Here is a 23717-nt window from a genome sequence, read left to right on the forward strand (position 1 = left end):
CGGCCCTCGGAGCCCCCCGCCAGGCCGGCCCGGCCCTCCCCCAGCCGTGGGCGGGAGTGTAATGGGAACCAGATGGGGCGAGTTTGCAGAAACTCTGGGGCGGGAGAAGAGGCGCCCAGAAGGAGGGCCTCCCGCACCCCCTCATCCTTGGGAACACACACACACACACACACACACACACACACACACACACCTGACCGGTGCCTGTCTGTCACACACACACACACACACACACGGAGAGGGAGCCTCTCGGGTGTCTTTCCCCCCCAAACACACACACACAAACACACACACACACACACACACCTGACCGGTGCCCGTCTGTCTTCCCGCTACACTCCAGGCCCGGCCAGGCCGAGTGGCACCCCGGCATCTCCCGTGCCCAGATTTGCCACCCAAGTCCTCAGGAGCCGCTGCCCCTCATCCTGAGAAAACAGGGTGCCAGGAGTAGAGGGAGGCCTGACTGACTTGGGGACTGAGAGAACTCGAGGCCTCGAAGCTCCCTGTCCACGTTTCTTTTATTTATTTCTTTATTTTGGTTTGTGGGTCACACCCAGCTGCACTCAGAGGCTACTCCTGGCTCTGTGCTCAGAAATCGCTCTTGGCAGGCAAAGGGGACCATATGGAATGCCGGGATTCGAACCACCGTCTTCCTGCATGCAAAGCAAACACCCTACCGCTGTATTATCTCTCCGGGCTCACCCCAAATGCCAGTTTCTAACCTGATCCGCCTGTCTCGTCCCGGTCCCTGTCCCGGTCCCCAAACTTGGGCAGTGAGCCTGAAGCAGACAGAGCTGGCAGGGAGGGACAACTCCAGAGAGAACTAACTCCTGAAGGAATGGGGAGTTGGGGGAGTCCCCGGCAGAACCCCCCAAACCTCAGACCCGCCATCAAGACACACTGTAGGAGACGCGGGCGAGTGGCTGCCAACTTTGCCCGGTGCGCTCAGCCTTTGCGCGCCGGCGCCTTTGCCTCCTCGAACCCACATTTCAAGGCTGTGGGGCTCCGCTCCGAGGGGCTAAGGCGGGGAGCCCAGCTGTGCGCATCCGGCGTGGGCGGCCCGGAGCGACCTCGCCCGGGCCTCGGTCACCTCCATCCCCGTCCCCGCCCGCCAGCGAGGCGCCCAGGCCGGCCAGTCCCCGCCTCCGCCTCCGCCCACACACACACACACACAGGCCCCGGCCCGGCCCAGGCCCAAGTCCGTGCCCGCCTGCCTCCCTCGGCGTCTGCGCCTCCCTCCGCGTTGCCCCGGCTGGTTCCAAGGCCCGGGCGCCCGCCTCCCGCCCCCGGTGCCCGCCTCCGGCTGCTGCCCACGCCCTCCGCCCGCCCGCCCGGCTGCCGCTCCGGGCCTCGCTCCCCGTGCGTCCTGCGGGGGTGGAGGCGCGGGGAGGCGGCGAGCGCAGCCGGGGAGGGAGGCTCGAAGTGGGGGGCAGAGACACAGACTGAGGCGCCGAGGCTGGCTGGCTGGCTGGCTCGCTGGCTCGCGGAGAAGAGAGGAGACTGGAGAGGAGACGCGGGAGCCTGGCCGGCCGGGGTGCAACGAGCACTGGGCGCTGAGCAGCTGAGCACCGACCGCGGGGTGTCTCGGGCCGTCCATGCACAGAGCGTCCTCCCCCGCAGCCGAGCAGCCGCCGGGCCGAGGTGACAGCAACGCCCGCCGGACCCCGCAGCTCAGACCCAAGTTAGTGGGGTACCGATCGGGGCGTGCAGAGGGGTGCAGAGGGGTGGAGCTGGACGCCCGAAAGGGGTCCAGAGGGCGGAGGTCGAGGAGAAGCAGCGCGACGGGGGTGGGGGGTGGAGACTGGATGGAAAAGGAGGTGCGTCTTGGAATTAGGGGGCCTTGGGAGAGCAAGCGGGGAGCTCATGAGAACTGGCTATAGAAGAACAGGATTTCGGTCTCCTGCTCCCCCCACCCCTGACTCTGTGGGCATAACCCGACATGTGAATCACCCCCCCCCCTTTTTGCAAAGAATGTAGGGGGCCCCTAAGTGCCAGGGGGAAGTCCTAGAGTTCTAGCTGGCAACAATGGGGAAGGCTGCTGAGCCCGGCTTAGCTCCTGGCTGGCTGGCAAAGGGCATGCATGGGTTTTGAACCCTGTGAGCATCGCATCCTTGGACTGTGAAGCTGGACCTAGGTTGGTCCATCTCTTCTTCGTGATTTTTTGGACCCCTGTTTCACAGAGCCGGGAGGGGAGTGCATGCAGCCGCTCCCCCACTCCACCTGAAGATGTGGGTGGAAAATGAAGGAAAGAAGGGTAGGCGGGCGCCCCTGGGCGGTTTTTTGCCCACAGACGCTTCCACTGTGGGAGTGTGTGTGGGTGAAAGCAGGCCCCAGAGCAGAACAATTGAGGCACCCCGCCTCTCTCGCCTCTCCTCTTGAGCTGAAGGGACCGGTCTCCCTCCTCAGCAGGTGGGGAAGTTGGCAATTGGGGAGGGACCCTAGGCCATCTGGTAGGAAGGGACTGAATTGGGGGGTGGGGGAGAGGCAGAGTGTGCTCTGGACTGCCTAACCAGGGGGATAAGAAGGGAGCGGGGCATGGGTTCCCCCTGGCTCACTTAGTGGGAACAGGCTGGGAGCGGGCCACACCCCTCCTCCTTCAGCCACTAGGGCAGGATTGTCAGCAGAGAGTGAGGCTGGCCTGTCCACTCTTGGAGTCTAGGGTCTGAGTTCCAGGCTGATCTGGGGTGCCATCCAGAATAGTGTCGAGCCTCCTGGGTTGGAAGGTGAGGTCCCTAATCTGGTGTGTCCTGGAAGAGAGGCAGGATCTGTTCTCCTATGGCTCTGCCTTCAATGATGGTGCTCAAGGTCTGCTTGCCCCCAAAGAGCTAGCTAACTTCAGCAACTGGCTGTCTCTGGGGCCTCTGGCCAGTCAGGGGTGGCATTGGCAGGTCTGGGTCCGATTCTCAAAGTCTGTGTTCAGGTCTGGGCAGGATGCTATGAGTATGCTATAAGGACTACTCTGAGTATGAGTTGTGACCCAGCTGGGACAGACACTGATGCCCCCTCTCTCCCCTGCACCTCCTTTTCAGGCCCATTGCCCGAACTATGGCACTGCCTCGGACACTAGGGGAGCTGCAGCTGTACAGGGTCCTGCAGCGCGCCAACCTCCTTTCCTACTATGAGACCTTCATCCAGCAGGGAGGGGACGATGTGCAGCAGCTGTGTGAGGCGGGTGAGGAGGAGTTCCTGGAGATCATGGCACTTGTGGGCATGGCCACCAAGCCCCTCCACGTGCGACGCCTGCAGAAGGCCCTGAGAGAATGGGCTACCAACCCTGGGCTCTTTAGCCAGCCTGTGCCTGCGGTGCCCGTCTCCAGCATTCCACTCTTCAAGATCTCTGAGACCGCGGGCACCCGCAAGGGGAGCATGAGCAACGGGCACGGCAGCCCAGGGGAGAAGGCGGGCAGTGCCCGCAGCTTTAGCCCCAAGAGCCCTCTTGAACTTGGAGAGAAGCTATCACCATTGCCTGGGGGGCCTGGGGCAGGGGACCCTCGGATCTGGCCGGGAAGGAGCACTCCAGAGTCTGATGTTGGAGCAGGGGGAGAAGAGGAGGCCGGCTCACCCCCCTTTTCCCCACCTGCAGGGGGAGGAGCCCCCGAGGGGACTGGGGCTGGTGGGCTGGCAACTGGTGGAGCTGGGGGTGGGCCAGATCGCCTGGAGCCTGACATGGTGCGCATGGTGGTGGAGAGTGTGGAGAGGATCTTTCGGAGCTTCCCAAGGGGGGATGCCGGGGAGGTGACATCCCTGCTGAAACTGAACAAGAAGTTGGCGAGGAGTGTGGGCCACATCTTTGAGATGGACGATAATGACAGTCAGAAGGAGGAGGAGATCCGCAAATACAGTATCATCTATGGCCGCTTTGACTCCAAACGGCGAGAGGGCAAGCAACTGAGCCTGCATGAGGTGAGGACCAGTTTCGGTGGATCAAGACCCATGGCTCTATCCCCCTCCCATATACCTGAATCCTGCTGCTGTCGTGCCCCCTCTGCCTTTGAGGGGAAGTAAAGAAGGTGAAGTACAACAGTCACAGTCCATGCCACTGGGGACTCCAGAAAGTAGGGGTGGCCTTGGCCCTCCTAGGAAACAAGGGTGTTGACCTCTCTCCACCCTTCAGAGTGCTCAGGGTAGTCTCAGCATCCAAGTAAGCCTCTAATGGCTTACTTGATCTCATTTGATGGTGAAGGAGTGTGGGTGGTTTGGGCAAGACAATTAGGGGAGTCAAGATGCTGATGCTCTGATGGTCCTCTCCACAGCTGACCATCAATGAGGCTGCGGCCCAGTTCTGCATGAGGGACAACACGCTCTTACTTCGGAGAGTGGAGCTTTTTTCACTCTCACGCCAGGTGGCCCGAGAGAGCACCTATCTGTCCTCCTTGAAGGGTTCCAGGTGAGACGTTTCTCCACCACCACCCCCTACCATACACACCACACCTTGACCTTCATGCCCCGAAGTTGTTCAAGGCCTGGTCTCCAGCGTTGGAACTTTGGGGCCGTTTTCCTATTACTAACATGGCCCAATTGTTTGGCCAAGTCAACTCTCTGAAGTTGGACCCCCACTACCTTCCTGTCCACCCCAATCATTATATCTGCTCCAGATAGTACGCATGCCCTCACTTGGTTTTGTGTCTTTACTCTGTTTTGTGCCTGGCCTGTCAGGTGTCTCTTCCCCAATCTTGCCTTCCTTATCCCGCTCCATCTTTTGCAGACTCCACCCAGAAGAGTTGGGAGGCCCTCCCCTGAAGAAACTGAAACAAGAGGTAGGTTTTCCAGCAGGCCTATAGGGGCTTGGGGCAGCCCTCCTCCACCCTTCCTTTTCCAAGTCCTCATTTTTCCCCTGGGACATCTACAGGTTGGAGAACAAAGTCACTCTGAAATCCAACAGCCTCCCACCAGCTCTGAGTCCTATGCACCCCCATACCGCCCTAGCTTGGAAGAGGACAGTGCCAGTCTGTCAGGGGAGAGTCTGGACGGCCACTTACAAGGTAAGTTGTGCCTCAGAGCTTGCTCCACCTGGGGGGTGTGGGCAAAGTGGGAGAGAGGAGGGAATCCATAGGCATCTGCCTTCGAGGGGCCTGGGAGGTCTAGTTGGCTGGGGGCAAAACGTTTGGGTCAGGCTGTGTGGTTGAGGGTGGGGGTTCCGTGGACTTATAGACCCTTACCTGACCCATGCCCATGCCCGCAGCTGTGGGGTCATGCCCAAGGCTGACGCCGCCCCCTGCTGACCTGCCGCTGGCATTGCCAGCCCATGGGCTGTGGAGCCGCCACATCCTGCAGCAGACACTGATGGATGAGGGGTTGCGGCTCGCCCGCCTCGTCTCCCACGACCGTGTGGGTCGCCTCAGCCCCTGTGTGCCTGCGAAACCGCCTCTCGCAGGTGAGGCAGCTGGCAGTGTTGTCCCAAATGCAGCCCTGCCCCAAGGCCCCAGCGGAGACATGGCAGTTCTGGTGTGCTGAGGCCAGGCGGGAGAGGGACTAGCCATCAGAGAGGGCTGGAGGATGGATGGTTGGGCCCCAGCCAGCCAGCTAGGCCTTGAGCTGCTAAGAGGCCCCAGAGGGCAGGTCCCATGGAGGATGAGTGTGACTATGAAGAAGTGGAAGGGGGTAGAGAGAAAGAAAGCACATGGGTGAAGGGGCATAGGAAGGAGGGGCATCACTCTTCAGAAGGACTTGCTGAATTCAGGAGGGTGGAGAAGGCTGGACATTGGGGTGGCATTAGCCATCTTGGAAGTGGAAAAGCCCAAAGTTGGGGGGATGCTGTGTGTGTGTGTGTGTGTGTGTGTGTGTGTGTGTATGTGTGTATATGTGTGTGTGGGTGTGTGGCCAGGGAGGGAGAGGGAGCAGGCCAGTGGAGGGCCAGGCAGCGGCTGGGCTGAGAGTGACGCAGCAGACAAAGCCACCAACCCTGGCTTGGTATTTTTAAACTTCGAGTGGGTGGGAAGTGGGGGCGGGGACTAGAAGAGGGGCTCTTCTTGCGGGAGGTGCTGGGAGGCTGGCTTCCTGTGTTCCCCTGATCTGGCTTCTAAGAACGCAGAGGGCAGGGTGGGAGGAGCCTGGGAGGGGGCCAGGGATGAGTGGGGGCGGTGGAGCCTGGCAAGGGGGGAGGGGGAGAGGTCAGAGCCAAGCCGCCCCCACAGCTCCTGACAGAACCAGAAATTCCAGCAGAGCGGAGGCGGCGGGAGAGACAGAGAAAGAGAGACACAGAGAGACAGAGAGCTCCACGCAGCCAAAAAGGAGAGGGGTGCCCACTCGGGACCCTGCTAGACATGTGATGGACAGCAATTTCTATCAAGCTCATCTTCTCTGGCCTCTGTTCTCCACCGCCTCTCTGCAGCCTCCCCCCATATACACCCTTAACCCACCCCTTTCTCCCCACAGAGTTTGAGGAAGGACTGCTGGACAGATGCCCTGCCCCAGCACCCCATCCTGCGCTGGTGGAAGGTCGAAGGAGCAGCGTGAAGGTGGAGGCTGAGGCCAGCCGGCAGTGAGAGGGACTGTGACTCCCCACACCTGGCACCCTGGACTTGTGGCGCTCCCAGACTCAGCACTCAGTTCCCAGAGTCAACTTGCAGCCCTGGTTCCTTCTCCTGCCTCCCCACCAGCTCCATGGACCCAGAACTATGGGGCTTCAAGCAATAATGAGCAGGGGCCTGCAAGAGGATGCAAGGAGGGTGCGTGGTGCCCTTCAGCCTCTTCCAGAGGAAGGGGGCAAGAACTGCCACAGGGCATTTGGGGTTCTCCCCTCCCTTAACCAACATACTCCCACTCTAGTTTGAACCAATAGACTAGTTTGATGCAGTTGGACTTAGTTTGGGCATGGGGGACAGGGGAACTTCCCTGGGAAGGTCCAGCAGCTACAAATGGGAACATTTCCTCCAAGAACTGGAGGTCTGGGAACACTGGACCTGTACCTCCTCCCCTTTGCACCCCCATTTTTGTGCTTCTAGTTTGTCTCTTTAATTTAACAAGTGCTGCAGTCTGCCCACCCATCCCCATCACTTTCCCAAGTCCTCAGCAACTCTCTTCCTCTTGCCCTCTCTGGGAGGGAAGAGGGATGGGGAGTCCCCCCTTCACCAGCCCCCTCTGGAGGCCTGATGTGGACTCAGGGTCTCCCTCAGCTGGGGGCTGGGCCACAGCACCTCTCTGAGCAGTTAGAGCGTCTTTCTTTTCAGATTGTGTACAGTAGATTATTTATTTTGTTATTTTGGAATAAAATTTATTTTATGGCTTAGGATCTATGACCCTCCCCCCAGAGGAAGAAAGAGTGGCATAGGATGGGGGGGTGAAGGGCAAGTGGCAGTGTGAGTGGGCAAACAAGCAGCAGAGGGTACACCAATACACCAAGAGGAGTGATCTGGGCGTCAGACTTATCCCACCCTCCAGGCAAGATCAGCAATTTTGAGGCAATAGGCTCCACTCGCAACTGTCTATGAAGATCCCAGGGCTGGCATCCACACATCAAGTCAGTGTTCTTTGTGTCACACAAACACCATGTGACATCTCTCTGGGGTACACACACTTGCACACAGCTGGACATAAACTAAGCCTTTGTGCTCCCACATAGAATCATGCAGAACGGAACGCCTCTATCTGACTGACAGGAACTGGGGACTCTGGAATTTCTTTTTCATCTGGGCAAAACCCACATTCATCACTATGTTGAGATTCCTCCTGCCCAAAGAGTCTGAACTGCTTTCCTGGTCCCCAGAACTGGGATCCAAGCCCGTGCACCCTGTCTCCGGTCTCTAGTGCAAATATGTGCTTGAGGGTGCGTACCACGGCTTGTGAGTTCTGGACTGCACAGTCGCAGCCTGCGTTGCCCTAGCTTGTGCTCTGGCCCCACCCTCTTACAGTTCAGCCCCATTCTTCCTGTGTGTGGTGTGTGTGTACACATGTATATGTTTGTGTGTGGAGGCATGCTGCAGCGTGTTCTCACTTTTAGAGCCTGATTTCCTCATCCAAGAGTGGAAGGGAGAGGGCTGGGGTATATAGGATGGAAGGAGTGGTCACGCTCCACCCATTGCAAAATCTCCCACCAATGTCTTTTCTTCCTGACCAAGGACTAGGTGTGGATAGGACAATATACTCCGGGGGCTGCTTAGCCAGACAGGGAAGAACAGTTGTCCAGAGCAAGTCCGTGGGAATAGAGCTGATTTTAAGGGATCACCTTACAACTGGCTTCACCAACTTGGGTTGGCCCTTAGGTCCAGGTGGGACATTGGAATTCCAGGCTGCCCATAGGAAGAGTGCTGCAGGGCTCCTGACTCTCCTTGCCCCTCCAGAAGCTTAGTGAGGTCCTGATCCGTTGGAGGCAGAAAGGGCGGGAACATGTCTGCCCCTCCCCTGCAAGGAAGAAAGGGAAAAGTACTGGGGTAGGAAAGGCAACATGCACTCATTCAGCTGCTGCCCCTAAGCCAACACCCCCAGGCTGCCACTCACCAGGTGTTTTGAAACTCGCCCACTTGCTCACTCAAGCAGCTCTCCTCAGCCATGGTCACATCCGGGCAGACATGTTCACGAGGTTGGCAGGGCAGCAGATCCCTGTTAGACCAGACAAGATGAGTGGTGGGGTGCAGCAATAAGGCTAAAAAATAATGGGAAATAGGATGGGGTTGGGGTTGGGGGCATCACTCACGAGGGGTGAGTTGAGTCAAAGTTGAGGTGGTTCAGCTGACCCAGGTTGGAGGGCATTTGTAGGTGAGTTCTAGAAACAGGAAAGGAAAAAAAAAAAAAACACTTAAAGAAGGGAAGGCTGGATGAGGGCAGGGTATTGCAGTCAGGAACACTGAGTGAGAAACAAGAATCTCAGGTTCCTTTTCTAGACTTAGCTGCTCAACTGTAAGCATAGGCCCAGACAGGCCATCCTTTTCTGCACTGTGCATTCAAGTTTCTCGTATCAAATAAGTGTCAGGGTCCTGAGAAAAAGCTCAATGTGATGAGTGCATGCTTTGACGGTGGGAACCCTGGGTTTGATCCCTGGCATCATTTGGTCATATCTAGCACTACTAGAAGTGGCCACTCAAATTATTGGGTATAATCACCAAACACTGCTAAATGTGGCCCTGACTACTCAGGGATCATCCCTGTGGGATTCAGGGTACCATATGGGATGCCAGGAATTGAACCTGGGTAATCAGTGTGCAATTCAAGTGCTGTATTACTGTACCATCTCTCTGGCCCCCAAAATATTTTTAAAATATTTAAATTAAAAAATATAAAAAATACATTATAAAAAAGCAGAAATAAAATATGTTAAGGGCACCAGAGAGATAGGTCAACTAACTGACCACATGTTTTGCATGCACAAGGCTTGTGTTTGATCTAATTCCTGACATTGCATGGTCCCCAGAACAAGTGCAACCCCAAAACAATGAGTAGAAACGTAACCCTGAGCACCACAAGGTGTGACCCAAAACTCCTACAAAATGTATTAGAGCCTACTTTAGGGAGAATTGGGAATAGATTAAGTCCTTTTTTGTGGGTGAGGGATTTCTTTTATTTTGAGACCACACCCAGAGGTGTTCAGGACTTACTGTGGCTCTGGACTCAGGGATCACACCTGGAAGCCTTGGGAGATCATACGTATTGACCTTGGGTTAGCTGCATGCAAGGCATGACCCTTATCTACTATATGATTGCTCTGGCCCCAAATTAACTCATTTTTTATTATTTTTGTTTGTTTTTGTTTTTTACTCTGGTAGTTCTGTTTCTATCTCTACCTCAGGTCCTGGAAGAGAACTTGCCATACCATACCTGAGGAACAGTTAATAAGTGTTGCCTGGGAAATAAAAATATCTAGCCAGGGGCCGGAGAGATAGCACAGCGGTGTTTGCCTTGCAAGTAGCTGACTCAGGACCTCCGGTGGTTAGTTCGAATCCTGGCATCCCATATGATCCCCTGTGCCTGCCAGGAGCTATTTCTGAGCAGATAGCCAGGAGTGACTCCTGAGCACCGCCGGGTGTGGGCCCCCCAAAAAAGAAATATATATAGCCACCTTAAGGCCAAAACAGATGAGTAAATAAAAATTAAGATAGCATTTAAGTAAGGGTGGATTCCAGGGGCAGAAGAAGTTACATTAATACAGAGCTCTGTCAATGAGCCCAACTTGATGTATTTTATCAATTCATTTAACCTTCACAGTCATTGTATGAGGAGGGTGATTTTGTGTTTTTATTTAACTTTTTGGTTTCTGGACCACACTTGGTGGGGCTCAAGTCCTACTCTTGGTTTGGTTTGACATGAGATGTCAAAATTGAAACTGGGTCTCCCATGTGCAGGCAAGTGCTTTATTGCTGAGCCACATACCCAGCCAAGTAAAATTCTGATTATGCCCCCATTTTACAGATGAACAATAGCATTTAGTAACTTGCCAAAGTCAATGTGTGGAAGAGCTTGAATTTTTTGGGCGGGGGGCTCAGGGTTCACAACTGGAAGAGCACAGGCTCTACTCCTGGCTCTGTGTTCAGGGATTATTCCTGACTGGACTTGGGGACATATGGAGTGCTGGGATTGAAACTGAGTTCTGCAGTGTGCAAGGTAAGCACCTTAGCCCTGTGCATTTTCTCAGTCCCAAGGAAGCCTTGATCTTGAGTACTAATGTCTCAATGGGAAGAAGAGAAGAGACAAGGAAAGGATGGTAACAGTGCCTACCTCTCTAGCAGAAGTCTCTCTCCCCAACAACATAGAGTCCCATCCATCCCCCTTGAGGTGGTCTCCTTCACCCCCACCCCAGGGCCTTCCACTTACTCTGGGTAGGTTGGCATCACAGGAACCGGTTCTTCAGGGGAAAGGGCTGAATAGGAGGAGAGGGGGTGAGGGTGTGGTGGGTACACCCTGGGCCTAGGGAAAGAAAGAACCCCAATGGCAGCCTTTCTCCTGGACTCCCCACCCAGCTGGTGCAGGGAAGGGAATTCCTTCAGTGCAAAAAAAAAAAAAAAAAAACCCTGCTTCAGTCCAGCTCCCCCAGCTGCCCCCTGCACAGAATACTGTCCCTCAAGTGCCTTACATGTCTGGGCAGATGTTCACAGAAGAGTTGGGATTCATTCCGTGACCATAAGAGGGCACTCTGGGAGGCATCTGGGTCTCCTGGGTAGGAAGTTGTTCCCTGCTACTGGGAGGAAGGCTCTGGTAACTGACCAAGAGGAGAGGCCACCTCTCGTCCCTTCAGGTTGTCCCAGCACTGCCCCATCAACCTCCCACCCATCCTCACCTTTCCACGGTCATCTTGATGGCAGTTGGGACATAGCCTCTGATGTCCTTCCCCATCTGTTCAGCTGTGGAAAGGAGAGGCATGTGTGCTACAGGATCAGGGATGGCAAGATGGGGGACAAGTGAGCACAGACACTAGACATAGAGCTCAGGAAATAAAGGGGTCAGAGATGACACTCAATGGCCAGAAAGAGGGTCTGTTGGTAGCAGGACACAGTGGGAGCAGGGAGTCAGGGCCACCAGCTTCAGCTCACGTTTGTAGTGGCTCCGGAAAGCCTCATCCTTGGGTTTGTTGGGGTAGAGATTTTTGAGTTGAACTAGATCTCGAATCCGGTCACCCAGCGAGCGAATGGATAGGTCTTTGGCAGAAAATGGCTGAATATTCTCAATCTGTGAGGAGCCTGTGAAAGGAGGAGTGAGGCCCTGTCTCCTCAACCAGATTTCCTTCCCCTTCCCCATCCCACCCCCACGAGTCATCATCCACCTGGGGAGGATTTCAAGTGGGGGTCCTGAGCAAAGGGAACCTTTGGTCCCTATTCTCACAGAGCTCATGTGAGAAGGATCCAGAAGTAAAACTTTGGACCCAAGGAAAAATTTCCTGAAGCCCAGATTTGACATCATGAATGTTTCCTCCCCAAAAGGGAGAGACAGATGATATAAGCCGAGGTGGCTCACCATCCTGGCCCCGTATGACATGAGCAATGGTGATGCCACCGATCTCTGAGTCACTGAAGCGAAGTAGGAAGGTTCCGTCAGGCTGGTGAAGAAGAAGGTTAGTGACGTATTGTTTACTGATGAAACCGATGATCAGCCTGGTGAAGATTAAGGAAAGGATAGGGGTGAGGGACTACATGTGAAGGAAGAAATGGAGACTTCTCAGACCACCTGTGGCAGGAACTCACCGATCAGACCAGTAGCTTCGGAGACAGCGTTTGGTGAGATCTAGAACACCATCAAACCACTGCCAAAAGGTAAAGCCACGGCCCAGCAAGATCTCCTGTCAGGGGCAAAGATGAGGTGTGAGCAGGGTAGGGACAAAATTGAAGCCTGGTTAGGATGGGCTTTGGGTTGTGAATATTCCAGAATCACAGCTCTCAGGGACTAATCTGGAAGTGAGCCTCCATCAATGACAATGGCTACACTTACTCATACCACAAGCCAGGCCCTATTCTGAGCCCTTCCCTTATCTGAATTGATATTATCCTTGTAAGTTCAGGGAGATAGGTCCTAGAACTCTCTCTTCTTAAATATGGAGATCACATAACTTGCTCAGGTCTAAACCACTGGGGATCTGTAGCTTGTAATCATTTTGCTCTTCCCATTTGTAATGAGACTTTGAAGTGGGATACACAGACTCTACCCCATTACTAAAATATCCTCTGGGAGTATGGGCTTTTCTTTTTCTTTTGTTTTGAGGTCACACCTGACTGTGCTCAGGAGTTACTCCTGGCTCTCTGCTCAGGGATCACTCTGGTAGGATCACTTTGAAGGACCATATGGGGTGACCTGGCTGGCTGTATACAACTTAATAATTTAATTTAATTTGATTTGATTTGATTTGATTTGACTTGATTTGGCTTGGAGCCACACAAGAGTATTCAGGAATCACTCTTGGTATTGCTCAGAGGGGGCGTGTCTTAGGCTGTGCTGGAGTTTGAACTGAAGTTAGAGCTGCATGCAAGCTAGGGCCTTACCCACTGTACAGTCTATTCAGTTCCTATTTTTGTTTTTTTCATTTTTGTTTTAGAAGACTACACCCAATAGTTCTCAGAGGTCACTCCCAGCACATGTTCAGGCACTGCTCCTAGTAGTTCTAGGAGATCATGTGGTAACAGGAATCAATCCTGGGCCTCTTGCTTACAACCAAATCATATGCTCAGCCCTTCAAACTACTTCTCTGACCTTTTTCTCTGTCCTTTTTCTCTAAGACAACAACACATGGCTGTGCTCACCCAACTGATCTCTATCAACCAAGACACCCATATCTTTCTTTTTTTTTTTTTTTTTTTGTAGTTTTTGGGTCACACCCGGCAGTGCTCAGAGGTTACTCCTGGCTTCATGCTCAGAAATTGCCCCTGGCAGGCACGGGGGATCATATGGGACGCTGGGATTCGAACTGATGACCTCCTGCATGAAAGGCAAACGCCTTACCTCCATGCTATCTCTCCAGCCCCACCCATATCTTTCTTTTTCCTCCCCATGCTTGTTTTTGTTTTATTTTCTGGAAAGACGGATACCCGGACAACTCACCAGAAATTATCAACCAAAGGATCCAATGTATCTGTGTAATGGCCTGAGGATTCAGTGCTGCTCAGGCCATGTGAAGCTGGGGATTTCCCAGACCACACACTTCAGGGTTCAGTACCCCACAATACTAGAGGAACCATGTAGTGTGGGGGATAGAAGTAAGTGCAAAGCATACACCTTAATCCCTATACTATCTCTCGGGCCCTTTTCCCTGCTGTTGCTCCCAGTCCAGAATCACCTTTCTTAGGAAGCAGTAAAATTTAGGTTGGGGCTAGAGGTTGAAGAGACTTAGGCTCCCCCTTGGTGCTACTGAGCTACTCCTGGCTTTATATTGGAGGGTTTCCCCTAGTGGTTCTGAGGGCCATGCAATGCTGGAGATTAAAACTGGGCCTCTTGCATGCAAACCCTGCAGTCAGCCAATTGACTGGCCCAGGCAAGAGTAAGAAACATGAGGGGCCATCCCACCGATGCCACTCACCTGCTGTGAGCCTTAAATAAACTATTTAGCCCCTTTGAAAATCTGATTCTGATCTGTAAAATGGGGGTGACAATAGTACCTACCTCACAGGAACATGGAAAGGATTAATAAAGATGATATACTAAAGGACTCAGCACAGTACCTGGCATCAAGTGAGTGGTTAACATTCAGGAGCTGGTATTGTTGTGACTCTGAGGTATTGCAGTCGCATTGGTTGCAACAGAAACTATTTTCCCAATGGGTCAAAGTCATTTTGGATCTGATTTGTGTTTACACGCAATCTGGGTGAGTCATGCAAGTGATTGATCAAGAGGGAGGACTGAGAGTCAGAGAGCCAGAGGAATGCCAGAGCACAGCTTGTGGACTGGCCCCAGAGGCAGAGGCACCCTCCTGCCTGGACTGTGATGGAAATCTTCATGCTGGATATGAGGGGAAATTGTAAACATCAAGCAAATACCCTTGGCCAGAGGGTGAGGAGATTCCCGAGTAACTGGGAATAAAGAGGTTGGCCAAGGCAAGGCTAAAAGGCGGGGAATGACCTTATTGAACTGTGACCAGGACACAAAACGGTGCTGGAAGGCCTCTGTGCTAAGGCTGTTGTCGTTGAAGATCTTCTGGGCCAGAAAGAGGAAGTGGTCTGGGAGCAGCCCCTGGCTCGTCCCCACCTCAGCCGTGAACTTGAGGTTCAGAGTTTCACACATCTTCTCCCAAGGCACCCGCTCTGACACCACAAAGGGCATACGGTCCTGAAGGGAATGAGGAAAAGAGAAGGTTCCTCAAGCCATTGTCTCCCTTTTCCCCCAGGTGGGCTCACCTGTCTGGCTTCCCCCAGCAGCCTTTTCCCTCCCTGAGCTGGCTCACAAACATAGTGTTTTTCCACAGTAATTTCCAGACCTACATGGTCTGAAAAGAAGTTCATGAGAAGAAATTAAGATCTCGATTGGACTTGCCTGCTACCTCACTGACCTACACCCCAAGTTAGAGCTCCTATGAGCCTGTCCCTTCCTTTCCCCCACAGACCAGATCTTTCCTTACTATTTCCGAGAAGGCATTGTCCCACAAGATGGTGGCTTTGGCATTGTTGTCTTGGTTGCCGTGAACGATGACCACCAGGGGCAAGGACAGGGCCTGTAGAGGGCAAGAAAAGATTCTTACTAGGGCAAGGAATTGCCTTAGGGGGCTAACTCCAAGGATAAAGGGAAGTTATTAAAGCCACAGGACAGAATTAACAGTTTATGATTTGTTATCAAATGCTCTCTGAAGCCCCATTCGGACCTTATTGTGGAGCATGGTTACTGTGGTGCCAGGCCTCTACATTTCAAATGTCAGCTCCAATGCTTAGTAGCTGTTTGACTTGGGCAAATTATTTAACCTGTTCTCATGTGCAAAATGAGGCTAGTAGGGCCAGAGACATAGTGCAGGGGAAATTGCCCAGTACTACTGGGCAATGGCTTTCTCTGAGCACAATCCCCCAATTTTTTGGGGGGTGGGGCCACACCTGGTGATGCTCAGGGGTTACTCTTGGCTATGTCCTCAGAGGTCGCTTCTGGCTTGGGGAACCATATGGGATGCCGGGGTTGGGAGGAAAGAGGACAGGCAGAGAGAGAGAAAGAGAGAGAGAGAGAGAGATGCCAGTACTCTAGTTTATAAAAAATATCAAGTAGTCATTTATAGGTCAAGCTCTCCTCTCAATAGGCCTTTATGCAGGAGACACACATACACACCACCTATGTGCATGGAACAGCAGGGAGATATGAGGAGTCAAGATCCCATTATGTGGCACCAAGGAGGATGTGGGACCCCCGAAGAGGCAGGTGGCCTGTTCACCTGGAGTTGGATGGGGAGTTTGTTGGGGCCCAGTGTGAAGCTGGTGGAGAAGAGCACGGCACATTTCTCCTCAGTCACTGACTCTGTGCCCTTTCGCTCACACCGCTTGATCTTTTTCAGAAGCTGCAGAGTAAGGAAAGGGAGAGGGGGTGAGGACATCGACCATTTCTCTTGTGTTCTTAAACACAGGTTTGCCAAGTCCTCATAGCCTGAGGATCCCTGCAGCTCCTTGGGCCCCTCACCAGGTTCTTGAAGAGAGCGGAACAGCAGTTGCCTGGAACACTATTCTCCAATGGCACCATGTTATTGATGATCTCGCCTGTGCTTTCTCTGCTGGGCAAATAAAACCATGAATCAGTGTGTGCCAGGAGTCAGATGGGGAATATGTGTGTGTGTCAGGGAATGGCAGGGCTATTAGCCTGGAAAGCTTTTCTTTTCTTTCTTTCCTTTTTTTTTTTTTTTTTGGTTTTTGGGTCACACCTGGTGGCACTCAGGGACTACTCCTGGCTCTATGCTCAGAAATCACTCCTGGCAGGCTCAAGGGACCATATGGGATGCCGGGATTCGAACCACCAACCTTCTGCATGCAAGGTAAATGCCTTACCTCCATGCTATCTCTCTGGTCCCAAATCTTTTCATTTTTAAAATTATTTTTGAGGAGGTCACACCAGAAGTGCTCAGGGATTACTCCTGACTTTGCACTCGGGAATGATTCCTGGCGGTGCTCAGGGGACCATATGAGATACCAGAGATCAAACCCAGGTCAGCCATTGCACTGTCAATGCAAGAGCATTGACCCTAAAATCTCTCTCTGCTTTTGGTTCTTAGATGAAGGGAGTTCCTATTTTGACCCAATCATGATGTCCATCCACCCTCAAGTCAGTATGATGAGGCCTTCTTCTTCCTCCCTATGATTAGGGTCCCCATACCTTATGTCCTTCTCTCCCCAACTATCCTGCTCTTTGTGGTATCAACCTCTTGGGCCCCTCCGACCTGCATCACCCCAACAAACCTCCCTCAGTCCCAGCTTACTTACGCTCCAGTCCCAGAACCCTGGAGTTGGTTGAGCTCCCGAGCTTGCTTCTCAGTCACCATGTCTGCTCTGACCATTGGAAGCTTAGCCGAAGTACCCAGGAACCGGAGGCCCAGAAGAAATCGAACCCCAGCCTGAAATTTAGTCTGAGTCTTCAGAACTTGTGGGGGCTGCTTCTCCACAAGAAAAGAGCTGGGGAAGAGACAGTTAGTATCTAGGACCCTCCTGAGACTTTCCCATAATTATAACCCACTTCTTTCCTGAACATCTGCACTACGCTGGGCTGGAAACTTACCTGGTGACAAGTGTTCGCAGGACTTCATCTAGCCGGCTTAGCAGTGAGGCCCGGGTCTTAGGCTCAAGTTCCGCACCAGCTGACCCCAGCTCCTGCTGCAGCTGGGAATAAATGTCCACCAGGCTCTCATACCTGGGGTCAGGACAGTGGTCAGGAAGCACAAGATTTCAGGCTACCTTCTCCCCACTTTCCCCTTAGCCCAGGAAGATAACAGGATCACAAGAACAGTGTAACTGCAAGGCCATCCTGGGTTGAAGAGTTCCTGGACCCTGCTTTGGCTCCAGATGGAGATTTTTTTTTCTCAGTGCTTAGCCCCAAAAGCTTCTTTGCCAGGACCCTGATACCAAGGCCAGCTGCCAACACAGATGGTGCTTTGGCATAAATGGAAAGGTAACTGTCTAATTGACCACATAGAAAAAGATTTCCCATTCCTTTAGGCACTGAAGTTGAAGAGAAAGGCGTGAGGTGGATGAACAACCAAGGAGGCCTCTTTAGCCAGGCCTCCTAGCACCACATTCTCTACAGAGGGCAGTACCAAGTCTCCCCAGCCACAGGCCTCTTGCCTGGCTCCTTCTCTCTCATCCCTGTGCCCCTCAAACCCCTCCCCAGTAAGGACAGAAGTGCCCTCCCCTGGCTCCATCGGGCCTGCTCAACCTTTCCTGGAGCGGGCCCAGGCTCTCATCGAAGGGCGCGCCATTCCCTGCCAGCTGCTGCTGTCGCTTCCAAAGGTGGAGCCTCTTCAGCACCAGAACCTGCGCCACCTCCAGTTCTTCAACAGTCTCCTGCAGCAAGGTGGCCAGCTTCTAAGGGCAGGGAGGACATGAGCTGGGCCACACAGCCTGAGGTCAGGCTCTGTCCCACCCTGGCATTCCCTTGCCTCACCTCAGGGTACGTGTTTGTGACATTCATCTCCACTATCCCCATAAATACACACACACACACACACATACACAAATTAGAGGTCATTCAAGAAGGTGCTGTACCCAGTCTCTACCTCTCAGTCGATTACTCACCTCTCGAGGCCCGGTCCCATTGGCAGACCTCAATTGTGGCAGAGGTACTGAGGGTGAGGACAAAAAACAGGGGTGCAAAGAGATTTGTGGTTGAGTCAAGGCTAATGTCTAGAATTAGCTCACCACCTCTCCCCCTGCACATTCCCCAGAGTCCTCTTAAGGCCCAGGGCTGGATCCCACCTGGGTCACTCCGGGCCTCCTGATGTAGTTCTTCTCGGAAGAGACGGCTTTCCCCTACCCGGTGTTGAAGCCGTTGCAGTATAGTGCTAAACTTGAGTTCTTCCTGCTTCCAGCGGAAGGACATGGGCAGGTGGTGAAACTGCAAAGAAAAGATGGCAGTCAAGAAGTGAGCCAGTCTCTCTTTTCGAACTCAAGGCCTCACACAGGCAAGCCATGGCCCCACACTACCCATCTCCATGAGCCCTGCCTCCCACCCTAAAGGGGTGCCTACCAGGGCCCACAGATGAGGGAATTGGCACTGTTCTTCTCTGATCCTCTTTCCCTTTTGATGTTTCTCCTTCAGCATTTGAAATCCCTGAAGACTAAGCCCTCTCTGCTGGCAGAATCTGCTCCTTGTCCCTTGCTTTCTCCTCTGAGACCCATCTTGCCCTTCCTGTTTTTTATTTGACACCTTCTGAATTCAGCTTGACGAACCCCTCAGACCTTTCAAGAACCATCCTTAGAACCTCCTTGGGCCCAGAATGCTGCTCTCTTCCTGAAGATCCAATTTCTTCTAACTTCTCAGGGCTCAGGCTAAAGTCCCAGGGAGCTAAGCTGGGACGGGGGAAGGGGTGAGGAACCACAATACCTCTTCCATAACAGCTTTTTTCTCCCCTTGAAGTATTTGTTTGCAAGTCGCCACCAGCTTCAAGGGCTCCCTCTGATATATGCTCTAACACATAAAAGGAAGTGGAGAGCATTAGCCTAACTTTTACCCTCCATTCCTTCTCCATCACACTCACACAAGCAATACAGAAAGACATTACTGTACACTGTACACTCCAGAAGTTTTTAGTAATTTGCATGTATTATTTGTTTGTTTGTTTGTTTTGGGGCCACACCCGGTGACACTCAGGGGTTACTCCTGATTGTGCGCTCAGAAATCTCTCCTGGCTCAGGGACACCAAGGGATCGAACCGACAGCTGTCTGTTCTAGGGCAGCCATGTGCAAGGTAAACATCCTACTGCGGCACCACCACTCTGGGCCCCCATTTGCATGCTTTAAAGCTCAAATTTGCATACCACCTAACAGCTAACTGTAGGAATGTCAATTTTCTTCCATTGTCCAATGTTCAGGCACCTCACTCCTCCTGCCCCACCCCAAACCTTCACCCCGCACCCTCCCCACCTCTTCCTTACCTCAAGAGTGTTGATGTGTTGCAAGAGGGCACTCCCCTCCCCCTGCTCACCAGCTGAAGTCTGAAGGTGCTGGACAGTGGCTGAGAGCAGGGCACTGGCCATGTTGTAGCAGAAGCTGTCAGAACCAACCAGGAACTCCCTGCAGGGAGATCAGGGTGCAGCAGTCTCAAGCCAGGGCTCCCTCAGCTATGCTGAGCCTCAACCCAGACCGAAATCTCCACAACTTCATTGCCCTTTCTTGGTCCCCCTCCAAGCCAAGCCCTTTGCAGCTCTCATCTGGGTCCCCACCTCCCACTCCCCTCTTTTCCAGCTGCTAAAGGAAAAGCCCTGATCCCAATCCTAATGAGCCTTGTCTTTGGCTTGGTCTCCTAAGGGATTTTATGTGCCAACATACATGGTTTATGTCACAGAGTCCCTAACAGAGCAAGGGCTTCCCCACCTGTGGACTATAGATGCCAAGTCTCAAAATGAGGTGAAGATAATTTAAGGAGAAAAGGCGAATGAAAGAGGACCCTAGGAAGACTCACCAGGGTTGGTTCTCCAGCCATTCACCCAGCAGATGCCGCATGTGCTGAGGAAAGTCAACATAGAGCCGCTGCAACTTTTCAGGGGGCACTTTGGAAACCAGATCCCAGAGAGACATGATTTGGGGCTTGTAGGGTGCCTGAAGCAAAGGAACATATGTACAGTGGTTAGAGGTTCCTCCAAGTTGAGCCTATCTTCTAGGGCAGCAAGGACCATCTATCTCATCACCACTCAGAACCAGGCCACCTCCTCAGTTGAAAGCAAGTAAGAAGGTGAAAGGCCTAAAATTTTTTTTCGGGGGGGGGGGGGTGTCACACCCATCTGCACTCAGGGGTTATTCCTGGCTCTACACTCAGAAATTGCTCCTGGCAGGCTCAGGGGACCATATGGGATGCCGGGATTCGAACCACTGTCCTTCTGCATGCAAGACAAATGCCTTACCTCCATGCCATCTCTCCGGCCCCCAAGGCATAGAATTCTACTGCTTTCATCTTCCCCTTCCCTTCTTCTGACCCCACAAATGTCCCTGGAGAAATCCTTCCAGATTTCAGAGTTCTATAAATGATTTGAAATCCATCAGGCTTGGGGCCAGAATGATAGCACAGTAGGTAGCATGTTTGTCTTGTACACAGCTAACCTGGGTTCGACCCCTGGCATCTCATATGGTGCCCCAAGCCTTCCAGAAGTAATTTCTTTGTTTTGTTTTTTGTTTTTGGGTCACACCAGCAGCGCTCAGGGGTTACTCCTGACTCTGCACTCAGAAATCGCTCCTGGCAGGCTCAGGGGACCATATGAAATGCTGCGAATCGAACCTGGGTCCGTCCATGGTCAGTCATGTACAAGACAAACACTCTACCACTGTACTATCTCTCCGGTCCCTCCAGGAATAATTTCTGAGCACAGAGCCAGGAGTAACACCCGAGCACCACCAGCATGGACCAAACACAAACAAAAAAATCCACCAAGCTAGATGATAAAGAGGATGGTAATAAAATAACTATTACTGGGGTTGGAGCAATAGTAGAGCTCTAGTCTCACATACAGATAACCTGGGTTCAACCCCCAGCACCCCATATGGTCAGTCACCTGAGCCACACCAGTAATAATTCCCGAGCACGAAGTCAGGAATAAACCCTTTTGGAGGTGGCCCTGTTAAGAAAGAATAACTATTTATTATTAAGCACCTATCACCACATATGAGGCATTTTACCTCTTACCTTGCAACACTGAAATATATATATGAAAAATATATATATTCATTCATTCCTTTTTATAAATTCAGACACAGGTTCAAAAAGACTTTCTAATTTGCCAAAACTACCCTGAAAATCAGTTCAGAAATCAGACTTTGGGGCTGGAGTGATAAGTACAGTGAATAAGGTGTTTGCGTTGCTTATAATCAAACCAGGTTCTAACCCTAGAACCATAGAGAACTGCCAGGAACCCTAAAAACCAACAGAGTCTAAGCACAGGGCCAGGAATAAGCCCTGAGCACCACTGGGTGTGGCAGCAAAACAAAATAAGAGAGAAAAAAAAAAAAAGAAGAAGAAAATCAGGCTTTGAATTCCAAATGGGGATTAACTAGCATTGTATCCCTTCTGGATCCAAATCCTGTCATTGCCCAGAGGAGAAGGATGGGGAAATGGAGCAAAGAGGAAAAGTAGAGAGAATTCAGGAGATGAGACAGACCAGAGGAAAAGTGGGGTTTATGTGTCTGGAATGAAGATACTAAAAGAGTGAAGAAGAAAAGTCCCCCAAAACAGCACCTGCTCCTGCAGCTCCTTCTAGAGCTCTTTCCCTTCTCCATTGTCCCTCACTGGTAGGGGAAGGCAGGGGCCACTTTGAGCCACTTTTGGGTTTCAGATTCAATAAGGCCTCCATTCCTCTCTTCCTCTCCTGTTTCTCTGGGTGCTCAAACCTTTGACAGACAGTCGCTCTCTCTGGGATCGGGGCTCTCATTGAGCCTTAGGAAGCTCCTCTTTTTTCTCTATACCCCTTCGTGTGTGTGTGTGTGTGGGGGGTGGTACCCAGCTTCTAAAACTTCCATCTCCCTGCATCCCCAGACAGCTGGAAGCCACGTTGTCCAGTCACTTCCATCCAATACCCAGGCTACGAGGCTGGGTCAGGCACCCCCCCAAAAGGCGGGGCCTTCCTCCCAAGCCCCCAGAAGGGGAACACAAGGGGAGAGAGAGGACCAGGCCCGGGGGTGGGGCCAACTCCTCCCACGCCGGGAAGGACCACCTGAGGTCCAGGATCCTCCTGGACCCACTCCCCTTCGTGGCCTCCAGCCCTGCCTCGGGCCGTGGGAGCACAGGACCCAAAGTCGGGAAAGTCGGGGTTGTCCAATGCGCGTGGAGCGCGCGGCCTGCAGGGGTGCGGGAGGCGGAGCCACTCAGCACGAGGAGGGTTAACCCGCGTCCGGGAAATCTCGGCTCTGCAGCGGCCAAGCGTGGGGCAGTTTTGAGGAGGAAATCCCCCCTGTCGAGGACACCATGAGGTCTGCATTTGGGGCTCATCTCACCCCCAGCCACACCCTGGAACTGGAACCTCATTTGGGGGACTGGAAGGGGGGGGTCTTGCAAAACTGCTCTGGGGCATCAGCTTTCTAGGGAGGCAACCCCAACACCTCCGCCCCCATCTTCCCCCCATTCCACCCCCGCTGCCCCATCTTCACCAAAGAGCCCAGGCCTTGCTAATTTATCTTTGCTGGTATCTTAAAGGGCAGCTGGAGGAGGAGTGGACAAAGTGACGACCCAAGGGGGAATAGAGGGAGTGGCTTTGTCCACCCCAATTTCGGTGGAGTTGGAAACTGCCGAAGCCCAGTGCCACCAGCTAGCTACCAAGCCCAGCTAAATGGCATTTTTAAGACCAGCTCCCCCTCCAAGGGAAGTTTCCTGGGGAACCCCTGTCGCTCATTCACCCACTTCAAGCCACAGCCCCCCTCCCTCAGCGTTGGTACCCTCTCACCTGACAACCCCTGGGCTGTCTTCTGCCTCTCAGCAGGCACGGCCAGGCCCCATAGGGCTGCTGCTCTGTCCAGCGAGTTCAGGGCTGGCCGGCTAGCGAAGGTCTCTGCGACTGCCACCGAACAAAACAGAAAGGCAGGCAGACAGACAGACAGACACACACACACACACCCAAAGTCTCCTCCCGGGCCTTCCTCTCCAGAGTAAGCAGTGGCTGCCCCAACCCACTGTTTCCGGCTTCTCGGTCTGGTCTACCCAGGTCCCTCCCTGGAGCTCTGACGACACAGAGAAGAGAAAGTGGGCTGGAGGAGGAAGAGGAAGAAAGTGGGGCGATCTGTGCGTGCCTTTTGCAGGAGTGGGGGAGGATGGGGAGTGAGTGAGACAGGGACTTGAGGTCCCAAAGGGGAGGACCCTGAGGGGAGGCTGAGGCCCACTTCTGGCCCTCTCAGAGAGCAATCAACTTTTCTGTAAAAAGTCACCAAATATTGAACAGGCACATGGAACCCCAAACTGCTTCTTCCACACTCAAACTTTCACCGGGATGTGGGGTTGGGGCTCAGGAAGAACTTCCCGGGGCTCCCCAGGTGTCCAGAGATGCAAATCCAGTGGTCTCTGCACTCCCTCCAGTGGAGGACCCTGAGAAGCAAACTCAGGGCGCTCAGAGCTGCCCGTTCTTCTCCCTTCGAGACGGGGAACGCCTTAAAAGTCTCGTGACCACGTTGGGAGGGCTTGGGGGAGGAAACTCTGAAGCTTCGATTTCTGGAAGACT

The 23717-nt window shown here is 53.1% G+C and overlaps 2 protein-coding genes across 3 annotated transcripts; one reads left to right on the forward strand and one right to left on the reverse strand.

The window, feature by feature from the left end:
- The first annotated feature begins 1493 nt into the window (after positions 1–1493).
- On the forward strand, positions 1494–7231 carry NAB2 (NGFI-A binding protein 2). 2 transcript variants are annotated; one of them, XM_049783917.1, is made up of 7 exons: positions 1494–1681; positions 3030–3903; positions 4254–4387; positions 4706–4757; positions 4850–4982; positions 5183–5374; positions 6376–7231. In XM_049783917.1, exons 1-7 carry the CDS (start codon positions 1596–1598, stop codon positions 6483–6485), a joined length of 1581 nt encoding a protein of 526 aa, XP_049639874.1. In that variant the 5' UTR covers positions 1494–1595; the 3' UTR covers positions 6486–7231. The 2 variants fall into 2 exon arrangements, with proteins under 2 accessions (XP_049639874.1, XP_049639875.1); XM_049783918.1 differs by lacking the exon at positions 5183–5374.
- STAT6 (signal transducer and activator of transcription 6) lies at positions 7159–23303 on the reverse strand. Its single transcript, XM_049783916.1, has 22 exons — positions 22950–23303; positions 19985–20121; positions 19458–19596; positions 18907–18990; positions 18279–18417; positions 18099–18145; positions 17740–17888; positions 17086–17217; positions 16794–16982; positions 16000–16087; positions 15758–15880; positions 14966–15058; positions 14470–14676; positions 12108–12202; positions 11881–12017; positions 11460–11606; positions 11207–11270; positions 11003–11104; positions 10744–10836; positions 8633–8701; positions 8437–8538; positions 7159–8340 (listed from the first exon to the last, which is right to left on the reverse strand). The coding sequence occupies exons 2-22, from the start codon at positions 20098–20100 to the stop codon at positions 8178–8180; spliced, it is 2478 nt and encodes an 825-aa protein (XP_049639873.1). The 5' UTR covers positions 20101–20121; positions 22950–23303; the 3' UTR covers positions 7159–8177.
- Positions 23304–23717: the final 414 nt, after the last annotated feature.

Source organism: Suncus etruscus, chromosome 11 (genome assembly GCF_024139225.1).
Source record: "Suncus etruscus isolate mSunEtr1 chromosome 11, mSunEtr1.pri.cur, whole genome shotgun sequence".
Lineage (NCBI taxonomy): Eukaryota > Metazoa > Chordata > Mammalia > Eulipotyphla > Soricidae > Suncus > Suncus etruscus.

Bases quoted from the DNA above. Each gene is read 5' to 3' on its own strand.
- NAB2 (XM_049783917.1), top strand. From the start codon at position 1,596: ATGCACAGAGCGTCCTCCCCCGCAGCCGAGCAGCCGCCGGGCCGAGGT. The intron at 1,682-3,029 runs GTTAGTGGGGTA...CCTCCTTTTCAG, and splicing joins ACCCCGCAGCTCAGACCCAA to GCCCATTGCCCGAACTATGG. The intron at 4,388-4,705 runs GTGAGACGTTTC...CATCTTTTGCAG, and splicing joins TCCTCCTTGAAGGGTTCCAG to ACTCCACCCAGAAGAGTTGG.
- STAT6 (XM_049783916.1), bottom strand. From the start codon at position 20,100: ATGTCTCTCTGGGATCTGGTTTCCAAAGTGCCCCCTGAAAAGTTGCAG. The intron at 12,203-14,469 runs GTCATTCCCCGC...TGCCCCTGACAG, and splicing joins CCTGGTCACAGTTCAATAAG to GAGATCTTGCTGGGCCGTGG. The intron at 8,341-8,436 runs GTGAGTGGCAGC...TCTTCCTTGCAG, and splicing joins GGCGAGTTTCAAAACACCTG to GGGAGGGGCAGACATGTTCC.